General features: G+C 42.3%; 1 protein-coding gene across 3 annotated transcripts in view; it reads right to left on the bottom strand.

The window, feature by feature from the left end:
* VAV3 (vav guanine nucleotide exchange factor 3) overlaps positions 1-20,079 on the bottom strand; it is a 248,480-nt gene that overhangs the window by 164,838 nt on the left and 63,563 nt on the right. For all 3 annotated transcript variants that reach the window (XM_077277485.1, XM_077277487.1, XM_077277486.1), the window contains exon 2: positions 1,107-1,223. In XM_077277485.1, coding sequence (XP_077133600.1) covers positions 1,107-1,223 — 117 coding nt within the window. The remainder of the gene's footprint in view (positions 1-1,106; positions 1,224-20,079) is intronic.

The following is a 20,079-nucleotide window of genomic DNA, read 5'->3' as shown; positions in this document are numbered from 1 at the left end:
CCTCTAGAGCGGGTGCGATATGCATACTCCCAGGCAAAACCAGTCTAGTGTATTGAGCGAGGGCGTGCCCACAATACGGACTCCGGTCGGGAGCAGGCATATCCCATACCTGACCTCCGTTTCTGGGGCAAAGAACGGGGAATCCTCGCAGTACATAGTTTGTGCACTGGGAGGATTCACAAGTCTGGGGTTACACAGAGTCACTGTAGACTTTCCATTTTAAACCGGACTACCCCTTTAATGTCATAATCTAATTTTTTTTTAATACAGTTTAATTAAAATTTCCCTATCTTTCCCTAACTATACCATCTAACTGCTTTATTTATTTATTTATTTATTTACTACTTCCTCTTTGAGCAAGTTTTGTTTAACTATCTGAGTGCACGCTGGGATACTCAAATGTGTCATCAACAGAGGGCACAAGCAGTGGTCACTGCCACTTGCCTCTGCAGCCTCCCTGAAAAGAACTGTTGACAGTGACCTTCGTTTCAGGGGATAGACTAGTCCCCGCTCTACCGAGCATGCGTCAGTTGTCAATTACAACGTATGCGCAAATGCATAGTGACAGTGCACTCTCTTGCCGCCTCAGATCAAAAGTAATGAACTAGCAAGAGACCGCACTGTCAGTGTGCTTTGTAAGGAGAATACCCGGTGTGGAGAGACTAGTGACTCCCCGCATAGTGTACTGGGGGAAGGGTAGGGAACTTTTAATTAAAGCAAATTAGAGAATAGATTAAATTATCACATTTGAGAGGCATTTAGGATTAAACTAAATTTGTATTTATGACCACCCATTTAACCTAAGTGGCACTTTCATAAGTTTTCTGGGCTAGAGGAACAACCTATTAAGCCACTTCAGTGACCATAGCTCTGGTGTTAGACGCTGGTGACTGGGGTTACCAAAGTAAAAGACTAGTGAGTTGGCATAATCAAGGAGAGAATCTAACACTACAGCTTCCCTGATATTGACCTTGACATCAGGGAATGCATCAGGGGTATCAGGGTAGGGCAGGTAAGCGGGATCTGTGTGAGATGAATATATCAGAAAGGGGTAAAGGTTTTCTGGTATCTATTAGACAAATTTATTAAAAAACAACATACCGTACCTTTGCAAAATCTCGTACGTCAAATAAGTCAAATGCTTCAAACAGGTCACTTTTCTTCATGTTGAAGGCTTCACAACACACAGACAGGAATGTCCGGATATTCTTTAGACACAGAAACTATAAAGGAAAATAACAGAAAGTTTCAGTAAATCAACTGCAGAAAGATCTATACATTGTATATACAGCAATAAACAGTATATATGTCACATAAGTCAGGAACAGAATAGTGTATGATGCACAAAAAGATGGAGAGGAGGCTCACAATAGCGCTAGGGGGTAACTAAGACCTGACTTGTGGCCATTTTGTGCCAGGTTTCCTGGAAGAAGCGGTGAAGTGCTATTGTCCCAACTCGGGAGGGGCATAATAAAAAAACAGAAGGTGATAAAATCGGGTTGAAGTATACCATTTGCATGAAACATTGTGATCATCTGACGCATTGCTTGTCAACTGTCCCAAAATTCCAGGATAGTCCGTAAAATTAGGACACTTTTTTGCCCTGTCCGTAAAAAAAAATTACGGTAAATTGTCTGTTATTTTTTTAAGCTGTAGAAATTTACATGGAATATTTTGACTGTAATTATCGTCATTTTATAGTTTCCAGTGAATACAGCATGTCATCATATTTATGGACCGTAGATAGTTTCCAGTGAATACAGCATGTCATCATATTTATGGACCGTAGAAATGTATCACTTATAATCATAATGATTTCTAATGGATTTCCAATGTGTTTGTAAAAATATTGTCTGGCTGTGATTTTTTTCAAGCTGTCTAAAAAAAATAAAATATCAAGTTGGCAACCCTGTTTGGCCCTCGGACCTGTCAAGTGAAGCACCGGACAGGTGTGATCAATCTCACTGCAATCAATGAGATCAGTTCCTCCGTCGGTTTTCATTTCGCCATCTTCGTTAGATCCTGGATGGAAATAACAATGAAGCGCTGGGCCAGGCTTAAAAGGGTAGGGAGAACAGAAGTTTCTACAGGTGTTCCAAACCAGACGGAGATCGGAACACAGTGCGTGGATTGGCCGATGGCTCTGCGAACCCAAGCCTGACAGCCTCATGTATATCTATGCAGCTGTCACGCTCGGGTAAGGAGAGCCGCCGGCCAGTCTGAGCATTGCGTTCTGATCTCCTTCCGATTTATATGGCCATCTGACTCTGCCATAAAGATGAATTGCCAATGGCTTATAGGAGTTACTTCTAATTGAATGAAGGCTATGTTCAGGTTCACATTGCGTTAACAGAAGCCCGTTCAACACATGCGTTAACGGGCTGCTGTTAACGCAAATGCCGGTAGTCAGCGCGCTAGCGCAGATAGAGCTAGCAGATGCTCTATCTGCGCTAGCAGTGACGGACCCGGAAACGCTGCAGCCTGCGTCCCAGGGTCCGTCACTCAAGGACAGTACGTGCGCTAGCGATGCGTCCGACATAGGAATTAATGGTGGCGTTAACAGACTGCATTACATCGCATTATGCCGCGGTGTAACATAGTCCGTCTAACGGACCCCTGCAACGCAGTGTGAACCTGGCCTTATAGTCAGGCGTTTTATAACAGATCCAGTATTAAAAATAAAATACTGATCAGTTACAAATAGAGCAAAAGCAGATGCCAAATGGAAACTAAAGTTTTTGCTTGGATCTGTTCTTTTAAAAAAAAAAGAATCTGCTTAAAAACGGCCACTTTGGATTTCATTTTGCACGTGTTTGTAATGGATCCATTTTTACTAGCGATGTCTCACCTCTAGCATATGCAGTGCTCAAAAATGAATCCGTTAACAATGACATAACAGATGACCATCTGTAATGATCCATTTCCCATAGACTTTAATGTTAAACATTTGCAATCCATTTTTTGGGACCAGACAAAAAAAAAGTTGTGCAAACTAATTTTTTTGATCCAGTTGAAAAAGGATAGCAGCTGGAAAGGAGAAAAAAGGAGGACATTCTGTGACCCTTCCAAATGAAAATGCTCTGTAAAGGAACATTTTATTTCTGGGTTCTTTTATGCCAAAACAGATCCAAAAATTCCAAAAATTGGAAATATCTACTGGACACGAGAACAGAACCTTAACAGGATACGGTAAAAAAAGATACAGGGTTCTTCTTAATGTTGCAGGAGACTATGCTAAAAACGGCAGGCTTTGTAGAGGATAGTTCACAAGATCGTACATGGGCCATTTTTTCATGGCGTTATTACGGTTGCAATGTCCAGCCTGACCGCGGCCTTCATGACTTGATCTAACAGAAACATGTCTGCCTACGATGAGGTCAGTACGGTCACAAGACAGGTTAGTCTGGAATTTCGGATACCATACAGACTAGAAGATACAACCCCAATGTGGTGGGAAGTGTGAATTAGTTTTTACATATATTATTGGAACCTAAAGTCAGCCAGTGAATGGGAGAAGTACAGGTGACAAGTCTGGTACCTGTAAGTTCTGGTAGGCCACAGGTATGTTCAGTGTCCGTTGTGCCAAGCAAATAAAGGGATCAGTGGTAGTTTTATAGGTGGGGAATCTAAGGAAATTCTACTGTGAGGAGGAGTTAGGGGTCTTCTTCCAATATAGTATATCCTAAGTACACAGGGGTCAAAACACTGTAGACTATACAGGCTACATTAAAGGGAATGTGTCACCATGAAAATGCAGTCCAATCTGCAGGCGTCATGTTATAGAGCAGGGAGTGGAGAAGATTGATAGTTAGATTTGTGAGCAAAGATCCAGTAGAACCTTTATATTAAATGTTCTTTCTGGGATTTTGTGTGCAGTGGTGGCGGTCCTATCAGTGATTGACAGCCTTTTTTGTGTGAATACAGAGATAAATGTCAGTCACTGGCAGTGTTGAAATCCATGAAACAAATTACAGACTTACCATATGTTGGAGGAGTTACATTGCAATTCAGCAGATGGCGCTGTTGTATCTGTTGATGCTTAATAATATGTAGTGTGTCTGTTTCTCTTGTTAAAATTGTCACTCTCTAGTATAGCAGCCATCTTAGGATAAGCCTTGTTTTTCCACTCTGTTGCTGATTTGTATAATTCCTGTATGTCACAAGTAAACTATGGTTTCTCCTACAAATGTCTGATTGTTGTTACTTCTGCTGAAGGTGAGCAAATCTGCAACAAGTAGGATCACTAACTGGACCGAAAATCACAGAAAGAGCAGTGGATTAAATGATAAAAACACAGGTTATCCTGAACCTTTTCTCACAAATCTATTTTTCAATGTGCTCATTTCCTCCTGCCCTATATAATGATGCTGCAGATTGGACTGCATTGTAATGACAGGTTCACTTTAGGGAAGAGTCGGATTGCCATAAAACTTACAGAGGATTCACAATGTAAGGAGATGGACCAGCTGCCATGTTCTCCCCTGAATACATCAAAGCTACTGTAGTATAGAATATGTAGGATGTGAATAATGTTTTGTTCTTGATATGTGTACTGGTGATAAGTGTTAATTTCCTGGTGGGCTCCAGTACTAACTAATGGCTGCAGTACTAAATAAGATGTCACTGCCTAGAATGTAAGTGAAAGGTGGAGTCTGCTTAGCAACACATCAGGCACAGAGACAGTGTAAGAGTAAGGCCAGCCCAAATTTGGGAGGAGGAACTGAGCGTTAGTGCCAAATACAGGAAGTAGAGTTCAGTGCAGGGCAGTATTGTCAAGTGTCAGCAGCAGTGTCACACAATAGGCTGCTGGGCACAACATGGACCTAATACTCGGGGCAGTAGATTGCCAAAAACACCCTTCCGTGTGATTCCATCGACTAGCCTGGGTGAACCTCAACATGGATGTCGCACTCTGCTTGTGAAGCTACAGGAAAAGATGGACTCAGACTACATGGGGAAGAAGGTATTGCAATCTTGGTTCAATGCTAGTGGTGGAGAAGAATTCCTAGGGCTAGAGAAGATAGCAAGAGGGACACTCTACCCATACCCAGAACCAGGGCTGAAGTTATGTCCAGAACCTGTGTTAAAGACGACAATGCGTTGGGCATTATCCTATATGCCTGATTGTAAACACTGCCAACTATACAATAAAAGTAAATAAAAGGAAAACCTGGAGCCAATGGAGGCCTGCAGGCCTGAAGTAAGTGTGATGCACCCCACAAATAGCAGCACACTGGGAGAGGGACACGTATTGTCTGTAGAATGCCAGAGCGAGTGGGATGAGCAACTCATCCACGACTACCTCACTTGGGCACTTTACAGCAACACAATGCTTGAACTGGCCATCGGCTCTATTTAATGCAGCGGTGAAGCTCGATTCGGGAGAGCCGCCGGCCAGTCCGAGCATTGCGCTGCGATCCCTGTCTGATTTATATGGCCGCATTACTCTTCCCTTAAAGCAGGGACGGGGAACCTCAGGCCCGCGGGCCGTTTACGGCCCTCAATTACCTTTTATTCCGGCCCCTGAGTAGATTCCCATGGACTGCAGTGCTTGGGCCAGCACCTGTATTGTAACGACCCCCTGGACCTTTAATTTCTTCTTGCTTTGTAAGCATACGCAGTGTTCAGTACTCAATGCTGAGGTGCATGCAGTGAAAGATTACGACCTGATACCAGTGAGAGCGTCCGGACATACTTTGTGGGCAGAGTTTGTGGCAATTTGTACGGCCCCCGAAGGATGATATAAATATCCAAATGGCCCTTGGTAGAAAAAAGACTCCCCACCCCACCTTAAAGTGAGGTTCACATCATGTTGCTTCAGACACAGCTTTTCTCTTGCTTCTGGTTGAACCATTTCCAGTAACACTAATAGCATCCCACCATGAACTCCTCTCTCCTTCATATCACCTGCATTGAGCCTCATGAGGTTGAGCAGAAGTTACATAATCATAATGAAAACACAGAAAATTACACAAAGTAGATGATGCTACGATATGGAGCAGGTTACCATGACACAAAATAGACAGTTCCACTATCCAGGCCTTACAAAATAAGATACTGGAGACCTGAGAGCACAGAGATATAGTACAGGTTTCTCTCTAGGAAGGTACTAAGCCGACATTATGTCCTTAAAGGGTCACTGACAATACTTATCATAGTCAGTGACAATGAATGGAAATAAAATAGAACCGCATCAGTTGGGTGCTATAATGGCGGCTTCCTTAATAACTAACACAGCTGATAATAATTTCTTACACAGAAGAAATTTTTATTTTTAACTAGTATTATATATTACAATCCGTGACAATAAAGCACTATACTGAATACAGCTTATACTTTATAGAGGCCGGCATAATGGCCCAGGAGACACAGGCTGTCGCGAAAACAGTCCAAAGAAGAAAATGGTTGCTGGTTTTTGCATGTTTAAAAAGAATACAAAGGTGTGAATAAGGACTGGGAAAAATAAGTTCTAGTAAAAGAATCCTAAGAAATATCGAACACAAATCTATCTAGAAAAAACTTGGCACTCAAAACTTGGAAAATATGATTTTTGTGTTCATTATTTGTTCACCCAGGCAATGAATAGCTAATGTGCGACTGTTAGGCGCCTATCTACAGCGGCACAGCACGCAGGCTACAGCAGTGCTGGCTCCCTTACACAGCAAACAGCATATAACCTTGGCGACTAACAGTAGCACAACGCGGGCATATATATCCTATTGACTTTGGACCATTACCATTCAGGCACCATTATAGTTCCTCTGAGATAATATAACTTGAGGAATACCTATACCACTGAACCAGCTTGTTCTGATGAAGGCCACAGTGGTGGGCCGAAAACGTTTAACTATTCATCGCCTGGATGCACAATAAATGAACACAAAAATCATATTTTCCAAGTTTTAAGTGCCAAGTTTTTTCTGATTATTTGGATTCTGCGTTTTGGAGACCCTTCTTGTGCACCAACAACCACTCCACACAGAGTGCCAGGTCCTTTCTAGACAACAAATCTATCTAGAGAAAGGACTTTTACGCAGTACCTCTGCACTAGAGTTGGGTGGAAGCCGCCAGGCTTTATATCAGCAACCTCCTTAAAGGGACTCTGGCACCCCAAAAATCATATCTGAGCTAAGCCCACTGGCATCAGGGGCTTATCTACAGCATTCCGTAATGCTGTAGATAAGCCCCCGATGTATCCTGAAAGATGAGAAATAAATATTAGATTATACTCACCCTGGGCGGTCCTGGTGCGGTCTGGTCCGATGGTCCAGCGCCTCCTATCTTCATTCAATGACGTCCTCTTCTTGTCTTCTTGCAGCAGCTCCGGCGCAGGCGTACTTTATCTTCCCTGTTGAGGGCAGAGCAAAGTACTGCAGTGTGCAGGCGCCGAGGCTCTCTGACCTTTCCTGGTTCCTGTGCACTGCAGTACTTTGCTCTGCCCTCAACAGAGAAGATAAAGTACGACTGCGCAGGAGCCACTACAAGAAGACAAGAAGAGGACGTCATCGAATGAAAATAGGAGGCGCTGGACCCAGATAGTGACGCCCATCGGACCAGACCGCTGCGAGACCGCCCCTGGGTGAGTATAATCTAACCTTTATTTCTCATCTTTCAGGTACATCGGGGGCTTATCTACAGCATTACAGACTGCTGTAGATAAGCCCCTGATGCCGGTGGGCTTAGCTCAGATACGATTTTTGGGGTGACACAGTTCCTTTAAGGAGAACCTGACAGAAGGTGCTACCCATAGGACTTAGTAGGAGCACTTTACCATTTTTTTAAAGGGAACCTGTCATGTTAAACATGGTATCTGATCTGCAGGCAGGATGACATAAGGCAGGAGGAGCTGATCCGATTGATGTACATTTTAGTGGGAAAAGTTTCAGTAAAAGAGCTCACTCACACTGGCGTAGTTTCTACCATGCAAGAGAATCAGGCTAATTAATTATGCTAATTACACTCATCTCAAACTCTGTCAGAGACTGATCTGAGTGTCATCTGAGTATGATCCGCTTCTCTCACATTAGAGAATCACACCACAGGTGCGGACAAGATGGAGAACTTAATTTCTCTATCTTCTCCATTGTCTGTGTGAGCGTACATCGGACTGCACTAGGATGACATTGGATGACATCGGAGGCACTCGCAGCATGCCGAATCAGCATGAGAAAACAGTCGCAGATCTGCACTTTTCTATGACTTCATCTCTTTCCATTTCTTTTCCTTTAATTCAAAGAACAGAATCAGTCGGCTCCATGTGAGGGCATCTCAGGTAAGTTACATCCTTCCCGAACAACCAAACCGCTGCACGACCAGCTCTACCCTCACCTACTTTATCCTCCTCACCCATCCCTTGTAGACTGTGAGCCCTCGCGGGCAAGGTCCTCTCTCCTCCTGTACCAGTTGTGACCTGTATTGTTTAAGATTATTGTACTTGTTTTTTTTATGTATACCCCTCCTCACATGTAAAGCGCCATGGAATTAATGGCGCTATAATAATAAATAATAATAATATGGTTCTCCACTAGATGCATGTTTCCTACAGAATAAGACATGGTGAGTTCCAGGTTCTCCTCCAGGCAGGTCAGCCGAGATGTCTGCCGTCCAGCAGGAATACTTGCATTATCGATCTTTGCTCCCATTCCTCATCCCCTGCCTTTTCTCGCTGTCTTTCCTCCCCACCCCCAGCTCTCAGACAGATGAATTGATTTGTATAGCCAGGCCGTGTGGACCTTTGCTAATTCGGGACCTGCATTAATAATGCACAGAAGTCTGAAACGTCTTTTCATTAAATATACCCTGTAAATCCTAATCACATCATTGTTTAACCCTTTTCCAGCCTGGAAGAAATCAAAACCCAAGTATCTGTGTTGCATTTACATGAGCTATTTCCAGTCATTACCATCCATGTGGTTAAAAGTAAAAGTGACATTTATACTGTGAATTCTACCTATATATTTCTGGTCAAAATTATTTAAATGTGTCACCCAAAAAAAAATTGAATGTACACGTACAAAAAAGAAATGGGAAAAAAATAATCTCCATTGTCTCATATCTTAGTGTAATATAATTGCTAATTAGTAATTAGTGATCACTTATTGCAGATTTGCTTTGCGTAAAACAAATAAAGCCAGTAAAAGAGTCGCTGCAGCTACTGGTGAAGACTATGTCCCAGAGAGCAGCGGTGATAACCTTCACAGCGTGTAATAAGATCTTCTCTATTCAATGGTAATGGAGTTAGGCACCCTATGATATAGGATGGAGTGATAATGAAGTACAATGGAAAGTATGAAAGCTGCACCCGATAAATGCACCACCTTCAACATTGGTTTCTCTCCATGTGGTTGCCCCTGTTCTCATATCCTGTACATGTGGCGGCCAGAGACTTCCACGCTTCGTAGTCACAGCTACTGTCATTATTACAAGGTATGATCACACACCATTTCATGAACTGCACCAGGACAGGTCCTAAAGTACTTTTCATAACCATAGCATATAGCAGAAGAACTTACACAGCAGTTGACTACTTCCATTCCTCATTAAAGTGTTATTGCCAACATTTACGCAAAATAACTTGCAGACCAGTGCGTGTCAACCACTAGACCCCCACATGAATCCCAAAAACAAGCTTCTGAAATGTCCCAGCCCAATATGGCATGACCACGACCAATCCATTCATTGTGTAAGGGCCAGCTAGAGAAGTTAAAGAGCTGCCCCTGGCCATCTCCTGCAGTCCCATAGAGGACGCATGGACCAGTGGGCTGCATTTTGGACAGATCATTTCAGGCTGGGTGGACATGGCGTTCCAGCCTATACTCAGTGTCTCCATTAGGGCATCATTTTAGGTTGGGGTCGTTCAGACATTTGCACTGACGAGGCCAATGATTGCAGACAGAGTCACAGTGTGCTTTGTTGGACTTCATTTTCGACTGTATATGCCTATTGGAGCCTACTTCAAATAGGCAGATACGGCGAAAAATGTTGTCCAACGGGGCACACAGTGATGCCGTCTTTCATCATTACATTCAGTGGCCCCGTCAGCACAATTATCATTTTTAAGGACTTCAGACATAAACCTCAAGAGAGCCACTGACCATAGACTAAAAAGCAATATGAACATAGCCTTAGCGTTCCATTCCCTGGATCAGGTGGATCACAGGCCACCACTAATATGCAAGACATTGCTTATTCTTTGGATAGGTGACAATTTTATGGCTAACCTACACTGGTTGTACAACTAAAGATCACTGTATACTGCTGCGACATTGAGACATCATGCAAGTGAATGTGATCACATTGTGATACCAACTTTCTGCAACTTGTTTGTTGCGATACTTCCCAATCCCTGGCACTGTGTAGCTTCAGCATACAGCGATCATTGTCATGTGAAACCTGAAACATCTAATGTCCTGGGCGAAATCCTCTCTTTCTAACTTGCTAGCTTTCTTAGATGACCTCATGGTGTTCTACACTCTGTCAATCATAAACCACACCCTATGGGCCGATATCAATGTATTAATCATTACTCTGCTGTCTTCTATGTATATTTACTCGACAACAAAAATCTATGAAGCCTCCCTCTATCATTAAAGAAGTTGTAGTTAAGAGAGGTGACACATTTCTGATCACTGGAGACCACATCATAAGGACTCCCAAAGCTGGGATCCCAAGATCTTGAAATTGGGGGTCCAAATTGACAATTCCTCCAGTTCCTCTTGTCAGCAAGATTGAATGGAGTGGCATGGTCATGTTGACCACTGATGCTTCATTCATGTCTGTATGAATGATGAACATATCCACGTGCTACCTGCAAAACTCCCATAGACACTGATGCAGTCTTACCAGTGAATTAGAAAGAAATGGGGGATCGGGACACCCATTCTCATGATTGGTAAGGATCTCAGTGGTGTTACCGCTAGCAATCAAACATTTGAAGTGAAAACCTCAGCACCACAAAAAGAAAATGAGACTAAGGAGTCAAAACAGATACAGTCCAACGTTTCGACCGAGAGCGGTCTTTGTCAAGGACATCTGTGTTTATCAAGAGCCGGGAACCAGGAACCACACCACAGCTGCTGATCTTTTTCATGGTAAACTCCCTTTAACTTATGACAATTTGAAGTGCATTGGGGTGAAAAGAGTGTGTGGGATACTTCTAAATAATGGGATCAGGTTCTAAAGAAGAAGAAGGAAATTAGTCAATTTACACAAAACAGAAATCTAAGAAAATGTGATTTTAGGTGGCACACTACTGCTGATGCTGAGAATTACTCTGTCCAGAGTACTTTTGCAAGCGTAAGAAAAATTTTGAGTTAAGGTCACACAGGGTTTCCCAAGTTGTGGCTATAGTCAGTAGCTGCTGTGGTTTTCAATTTGCCGATGTAACAATTACTTGATTTCCAGATGTTTTACCTGCAAAACCATACGGACATTACAATCAACTACACAGTTTTTGTGGGTGAAACAGAGTTTTCAAAATCAAGAACATTTTTAACTAGCATTTTTAAACTCCACTCGGCTGCTCCGTCTGTCCTTACCCTTGGAAACAAATGTGGAAGGTTTGAATTATGGAGAATCTTATTATTTCAGGAACGTTCCTAGAACTAGCTTTAAAAAGAGGGTATTTATTTAACAATTTCGCACAGTTTTCCACGTAGAGTACAGGCATGGATTTCGTCATAAGACCCTCTATGAACTTAGCAGGGCAGCAGTTGCATCCCACATGCATAGGAATATGTAACGGTTTCCCTATTTGCTATTACTGTAAAAAGTATTGCACAACTTCGGTTACACCCTCGTTGCACTATGTAGCTTCAGCCAGCCATCTGGGCTACAACTAGTGTTGCAAATAGTTGACTCCTGGCTACAGCAACATGAGAAGATATACCGTATATAAAATGTGTCAAGGTAAATTGTCATACAACAGATGCACAAAAATGTCTCAATGAATGCAAATAAATAAATTACATATCATTCTTTTATACTCCATTATTTATTTCCTGTTTCAAAAAAGTTTCCAGCCGGATTGTAACAAACGAAAAAATGGCTGGGATTAGTTTTCTGTATATGAGAAATGTCTAAAGCCTGAATCATGCCACTTTCTACCCTGGTCCTTTATGTGCATGCACACTGTATCTTCTCCATCTAACTACTTTCCTTTGCTTTGCACTCTACCTGGGAGTGACTGGATATTAATTAATAATGACTCATTAGCTCACTCAGTTCTCGGCTCCTCTGGGAACACTCGCACAGATTACAGATCAGGATATTCTCTCTGGGTGTTTGATGTTTACCAAATCCGAGGATGGAGAATCAGGGAAAAAAGCATTAAAAAAAAAAAAAAGATTATAGAAAAAAAAACATGTTTATTTGGAGCTTTGTGTGTTTGCTCCTTCTTAAGAGCTACATCAACATACTGGAAAGGACTAATCGCCCAAGCGGTAATAAATAGTGAGGCTGTTAAATATTATGTTATCTTTCACCACTACATCAAGCACTGGACGGCCTTTCATAACATGGCTGAATGGTCTGAGCACAGTGAATAAGATGTTGTTTTAGTATACTTTTATATACACACTGAGGTTGGCAGACTGTGGAAATAGCTATAAAAATAGCAAAAAAAACACATTAAAATGATATTTAGCAATATAGTTTCCAAACCTTGCTTGGCCCGTGAAATCTGAGTGCAAGCGCCAGAGATGTGCATCAATTTAAAGTGGACCTTTCAAAGGGTTTTTTAATTTCTATGGGAAACGATCATCTGAAAAAACACTATTAACCTGCAGATATGAGGTTAATTTGCGTGTTATTAGCATTCTGAAGCCATGTGGCCACAAAACTGGAGGGGAGGAAATGAACTTTATTCCTCCCGGGAGCTTCTGGCTTTCAGTCACAGAGGCCGGCTTTAGTAACCGCTCAGTGCATTGAGAGTGACATCTGTAACCACGCGCCGGCACTGACTGACAGCCAGCTCTGTACAAATCCACTACTGAGCCGACTGTCAGTCAGTGCCAGGGCATAGTTACAGCCATCGCTCACTATGCACTGAGCTGTGACTGTAGCCACGCCTCAATGACTGAAAACCTGGGACTGCTGGGAGAAATAAAGTTAATTTCCTGCGGCTGCATGGCTTCAGAAAGCTATTAACCTTCAGGTTAACTCCATATTTGCTGGTTGATAGCATTTTGTGACATTACAGGTTACCTTTAAACTGCATACCTTCTCCAATTGGCACTGCTTCATTATCTCTGGAATAGCTTTTCTTTTTTTTTCGTACCCCTCCATTCTAAAGTTATTTCCCCTGGTAATAAAGAGGCAAATCTTCCCTTCGATCAACTGGGCGTGTACCACAGTACTTCTTTGTGCTGTGTTTTGATTGGCCAGCATTAGAGGAGAAAAAGAAAATGCCCATACAGAAGTTCTATGATACACGCCCAGTTGTTGAAGGGAAAATTTGCATTTATTATTGGGGGTCATAACATTGGAACAGAGGGGAACAGAAAAAATAAAGAAAACTGTTCCATAATCAATGGAGCAGCACCAATAGGTGGTCCTCTTTAAATAGGTCATCTACTATACAACGTGCAAAACAAAATGTAAAAGAAAAAAGCTGCAAATCTGAAAATAAACACTACTTCCCTCTTTTTTCCACCGGTGAAGCGGCGCTGATTTTTATGTTTCATCTTTTATCTGGTGTCCTTTTCAGTGTATTGCTTTTAATGTTAGCGATCTGGCACGGCTACTAGGCTGGTCATGCAGTCTTTGTTTTCAAGCTGCCAACCTGTGACCTACTGCTATCATTACGCTATGGCGAGTGGTGGTGCCAGTACAGAGCGTGACTACCGGGGCCATTGTTGGCCTATAGTGACTCCACACTTCCTTTAGGCTGTGGCTACACAGAAACTTTGACTTCTACATGGGTTGCGGGGCCAAAGATCGCTGTTTACCATTGCTACATTGCGGCACAATACATGCGAATGGGAACTGCGACAGCAACAAGCAAGTCGCAAAAAATGTAAATGGTTCCGACTTTTTCCAATATCGCAGTACTTGCAGGTAGAACCCTATTCACTAGTATTATGCTACAATATAGCAGCAGCGTAATGCAATTATTGGTGGCGCAACCTGTGTTGTGGCCAAAGTCGCCGTGTAGTCCCAGCCTTACACTGGTATAACACTCTGCTTTAGCCACTGGATAATGGGGTCATCTAAGCTACTGTCTTAGTATGTATCTGAGCATTTGTGGACTGTCATTACACCCTCTTGAAGAGGTTGTCCAGGACTAGAGGAATGTTTTGCTGGAGATAAGGTGCAATACCAGACACGGACATATGTGCTGTTGTTTCTGGAAAAAGAACACAGTCATTTTTCTATCCCTGAACAAAAATTAAAAAAAGGAAAATATAAATGTTCATTGGCATATTTTAGAACATTCTTACATAGTTTTATGAAAATTATTGCAGAATGAAAGCGAGAAAACTGTCCCAAAAATCCACTACATATCTGGTAAGGTTGAACACGGCAGTATACAAAGAATGGTATAAAAGACACCAGAAAACAGCCCATGTAAAACAAAACTCTACATAACAGGCTATAATAACATAAGGAACATTTACATAGCAGATTAGGAATGTTTATCTTTTTCTTATTCACTGATATTGTTGCTCTGGGATGTGAAAGTTTCCACTTCAAGAGTTGGGGATTTACAAAGGTGTCCTGAATGAAAATTGTTCCCTGAAGCAAAATGAGTCACTGGTCGACAAAGCCCAACATATAGAAGAAAGCTGCTGGCTCCGCTCCTCGATGCTTCTAATGGGAAGATGTTTATCTATCTAGTCACATAAAAGGTTCACTTAATAGTCTCCCTCCAGGATGCACCAGCCTCGCCAGTCTCTTCTGTCTGCCTTGGTTACCAGGCCTTTAGCATCCATACTACAGTAGAAAGGCCACCTCATTCAGGATCATCCTGTCCCCAATGTCCTACTAATCTTTACATAACATCTTATTAAGTGTGCTGTCGGATATTTCAATGCTTTATAGAGGATGTATGTTTTAAATTTGTTTTTTTTACTGATTAAAACCTCATACTCATACATATTCTTCTAGTTTTTTTTATTCTATCCATCAGCCTCCTCCTATAGAAAAGCAACTTTGCCATGTAAACAGGCTGATGGACAGGTCTGGTCCCATGCTCCTCCATCAGGAGCCATTTTATGGACAGAAGTGCTGTGCAGTTTATGAGGAAAGCTGCACTAACCAGAGAAAGTGTCCAATCCATTTTAACAGCATACTAAACTTTTTAGTGGTTATTAGAGTAGAGGACCAGATGTATCGGCCACATCGGTAATCTGTAGCTGCTAGACAGGAGCCTTAAGACCCTCCTCATACCTGGCGGCATCTGTGGCTCTGATTAGCCCATTTGGCACAAGATTACATGTGTCATGCCACAACTATGACATCGCACCAGGTCGGATAATCAAAAGAAGAGCCACAGGGTCACATCTCCACCAGGCTATCTCCTACAACATCTGCTTCTGTCACCAGGCGACGCTGGTGATAGAGGAGATGTTGGAACCAGATGCTCTGGACGGCACATGCTTTGTCCAGCCACTAAGGTTAGAGTGGCTGGGTCCTTTAGTGCTGTCCAGTCTGACAGTATGGGTGTATGTATCGTGCAGCTGACATTATCAGCTCCCTGCTTCAGCCAACTGGAAAGCACCACACCCTACTTAAGCTTCCAGCTTACTGCTGGAAATTGCCAGGTGTAGCTTTGTACTTCCATGGTTTAAGTCTGTGTGTCTGCTCGTGTGTAGTAATTGTGCTTTCCTGTTTTGCCTTCGTCTTGTTTACTGACGTTTCTCCTGCTTGACAATTTGGTACCTTTACTGGCCTCTTGACCTGGCTAACTGACTAACCTTCTTGCCAGCTTACACCATGAAACAGCAGCTGACTCTGTGGCTCTTGTCCAAGGACCCATGGAGTTCAGATACCTGTACCTGGGGTTAATGAGTAAAGGCCAGGTCAGCCCCAAGGCTCTGGGAAACGATGTTGCATGCACCAAACCTGTTCATGATAGCCATTACAGAGCTGACTGGTGAACACTGACAGGGTCTCCTTAAACACATATGCCAGGAGGTAAGAGACAGGTCTCAGGGGTCCTGTCCAGTGGCCACAAATTACTGAGCTGGCCCATGGACCGAGTCCTACAACTAGATTTGCACAAGCCATAATAGTTACCTATATTAGTCTTGTTTAGAGATAAATTAAAGATGTCGTGCCAAAAACAGAATTCATTGCAACGCGACATTGGTCTGCAAAAGATATTTTGTAGATTTCTTGACAAGGTCATATACATTTATACAGTGCATACACGTTTGTATCTCTGAAATGGCAAGTCTTGTGGGGTGTTCCCAGTGTGCACTGATTAGTCCCTAACCCAAAAGTGGTCTAAGGCCTCTTTCACACTTCCGACTTTCTTTTTGCATCACAATGTTCCCAGTTCCCAGCTCCCGTTCCCAGTAATGCCTTGTGAGCAATGACCTGTGATGATGTAGCGGTCTCGCGATACAGCTACGTCATCGGATCATTTCGCAAGGCATTACTGGGAACGGGAGCTGCCGGCAGCATCGCGAGCATTGGGAAGGCCGCGGGAAGGCTGCGGGTGACGCCGGAAGATAAGAATATCACGATTTATTATTTTTAAATTATATCTTTTCAAAAAGTTTCAAAAGATGGCATCCGTCGCTGGGTACCTGCTTTTGATAGTCAGCGACGGATCCTGCATCCATAGGCTTCCATTATAGCCAAAGACGGACAGCGCAGGATCCGTCGCTGAGCGATTTTCCGACATATAGAAAAAAAGTTCCTCTGTGCTTTGTCTCCGCCCGATGGACAGCAATTTTACATCGGATCCAGTGCACGATGGATGAAACGGATGGCCATCCATCACAATGCGTCGCTAATACAAGTCTATGAGAAAAAAACGGATCCAGTAAAAACATTTGGTGGATCTGTTTTTTTTCACAAAACGACACACTGTTACGGAAAGAGAAAGAAGAAGTGTGAAAGAGGCCTAAGAAAGAAAAACGGGATAATTGTAATTATGGTCATGGACGCCCAACGCTCATTGGTGTGCATAGTGAGTAAAAGTTAGTCTATCTGGTTTGATCACAGAAAAGAGCTACAAATTGTTGAAAAAGTTGTTGATGTTTGTGACATCCAACTCTATTCCCCACCCAGCAACGCTTCTTCCTGCTTGACTGGCAGTCTCTATGCTGTGTGACGTCAGGAAAAGGTCAGTCAAGCAGAAGAAAGCAGCACTGGGCGGGGAATAGAGCTAGAGTGACAGATGCTTCAGATCTACCATAGTCCTTCAGTCTCCTTTACATATCAATTTAGTATTAACTAAATGTATTACTAGACTACTCTTTGAAAGAGCTACATGCGCATATAAATAGATTGGGATGTGAAATCCTGCTGATAGACTCCCTTTAAGATCTGAGAACACCCCGGTGATCTTCTCTTTATGTGGCACTCATCATCTTTTAGAATGTATAGACACTGAGCAATGGAAATGTTAGCATTAAACTAGAGCAAGGAGCAATAGAAATAGGTAGCCAGATCGGATTAATGACTTCAAGTGGGAAAGGAATTCGTTAATGTCAGTGGCCACCTTTAGCAGGATAATGTTTCATAGTTTTATAGGTGGTCAAGTTAATCTTATAATGTCACAACTACAAAAATTGTTCAGGAATGGCTTTAGAAACATGGCAAAGAGTTAAAGTTGTTGGCTTGGCCTCCAGTTTGTCAGATCTCAATCCACTCAACCATGTGTGGGGGTGCTGCAAAATCCTAGCGAATGTTTTGGCCTCATGAAGGGACCTACACAATATTAGACAGTTGGTCTAAATGTTATGGCATTAAAAGAAACCTGTCATCAGGATTTTATACCCTCAACTAATAACATGTATGCAAAGGCACTATGCTGCCAAGACATTCTTTACCTTACCTGTAGAAATCCTTTTTGGTGTTTTAGTAAAATCCATATTTGAAATCTTCTGCAAATGAGTCGCAAGTGCAGCGGAGTGGGACAATTCGCTTACCCCTCTCACAATTCCCGCCTGCTGGCTGCTCCCTGACTCTGACTGACAGGTCCCTCATCTTTCTGTGACCAGCTTTCCCTAGTGAGATCTCACACAGTAAGGTCCTGGTCATGTTGTAAGGGCCGCACCATCAATATGCGTATGCGCCGCCAAGAGGAAGCTAACGAGGAATAAGGAGAGAGGCAGTAGAGCGGTAAGTGCATTGTCCCACCCTGCAACTCATTTGCATAAGATTTCAACTATGGATTTCTCTAAAACAGCAAAAATTTCTATAAGGATTTCTATAAGAAAGGTAAGGATTTAATCGGCATGAAAGCACCTCTTCATATATGCCATTAGTTTTGAACATAAAAATCCTAATGACATCCTCCCTTTAAATTCTCCTAGGAATCACTCAATGGATTCGACCCATCCGTTCCTACTTCAGTACTACTGTATCCATCAAAGAACATGTTATTAGTAAATGTCAAAGTCATTTACTGCTTATTATTCCAGTTATTACTACATTAGGCAAAGAAATTAGCCGATTCTCCTCATTCTGCACACAGCAAAGCAGGAAATCTCCTACTCGTTGGATAGATCCAGCTCCATTACTCATTATTACAAGCAAGAAAATGCAATAAAAAAACTATCAAAGAAATTATATGCATGAAAGGACGGAAATGATAATTTGTGGTTCATTGAACTTAATTCTTTATGATTTTATTTTCAGTATCTTCAGAAATCAACTGAAGGAACAATACAAAGTAACGATGATGAGAATTTACACATATGATAGACACTATAAAGCCGAAAGTACATGGGCGCCTGGCCATCACATCTAGATGAGCTTGTTGGACACACAAATACAAAATATCTCAAATGAGATTCATCCATCAGGACACCATATAGTGAAACGTGATTCATTGTCCTCTCCCCCAATTATTTAAATGCACATGTAGCTGTGTCAAAGTCAAGTCCAGCAACACCTTTACTTAGTCAGTCCATGTAATCAGCGTTTGAATTGATTTGCAAATGAAGGTGAAGAACTATTTGTATATCTGAAGCCTCTGTCACTCCAGCTCTATTCAACACCATGCACCGCCTCCTGTTTGACGTCTCCTTTGCCTGAATTCACACAGAATAGAGGACTTCAGTCAAGCAGGAGGAGGTAGCATTGGGTGGGGAATAGAGCTGGAATGACAGAGGCTTCAGATCTACAGCCTCATTTATGAATGATTTGAAACACTAATTTTTCAATAACGAAGAAACTGACTGGCCATGCATAAATAAATAGTTTGGGGAGTGAAATCCTGCTGACAGTCTCCCTTTGAATGTTTGGGGAAGCCATGGGTGCACCCAGCGCCTATACTTGGTTTGAACAGTCATTCTGTGCTTACAGATTCCCTTTAACCTCTAAAAATGTGTCCTCCAATGTCAAACTCACGGGGGAAGTTGATACATGAGACTTTTTTGGCATCCCCATACTGTAGAACTGTGGCGTAGAGAAAAAAAAAGGTGGTCAGCAGCGATTTCCTTCCCTTACAAACAAAGCAGCATTTCTGCAAGAGCCCAAAATACCATTTTGCCTGCTTAAAACTGCCGAACCAATATTAGGAATACTGGGCTTAGCTGTACATGGATTCATGATTCTGATTTATGATGTTGCTATAAAATTACCGTATACGTGTGAACAGTCCACTATAAAATACATCGCTCATAACCAGAGTCCAGATCTATTAGTGGGGTTTCTCAGAAATGTCACAATATTACACGTGATGATGTTACATACTCTATGTGCTGCCTTGTGCTAAAAACCTCAGAAGGAAAAAAGGAAAGTGTATTATACTCAACCTATTACCTTTAAAGGGAATGTCCACAGGGCAGGAAACAATGTATAGATTGGTGAGGGTCGGACCATTGGGACCCCCACCAATTGGCAGAATGGGGTACTTTTATATCCGTTAGACTGGAGCAGCAGTGTGCATGCTTGAACACC

This window comes from Ranitomeya variabilis, chromosome 8 (assembly GCF_051348905.1).
Source record: "Ranitomeya variabilis isolate aRanVar5 chromosome 8, aRanVar5.hap1, whole genome shotgun sequence".
Taxonomy (NCBI): domain Eukaryota; kingdom Metazoa; phylum Chordata; class Amphibia; order Anura; family Dendrobatidae; genus Ranitomeya; species Ranitomeya variabilis.
The sequence above is the reverse complement of the archived record's forward strand: the minus strand, read 5'-3'. Positions and strand labels throughout refer to the sequence as shown.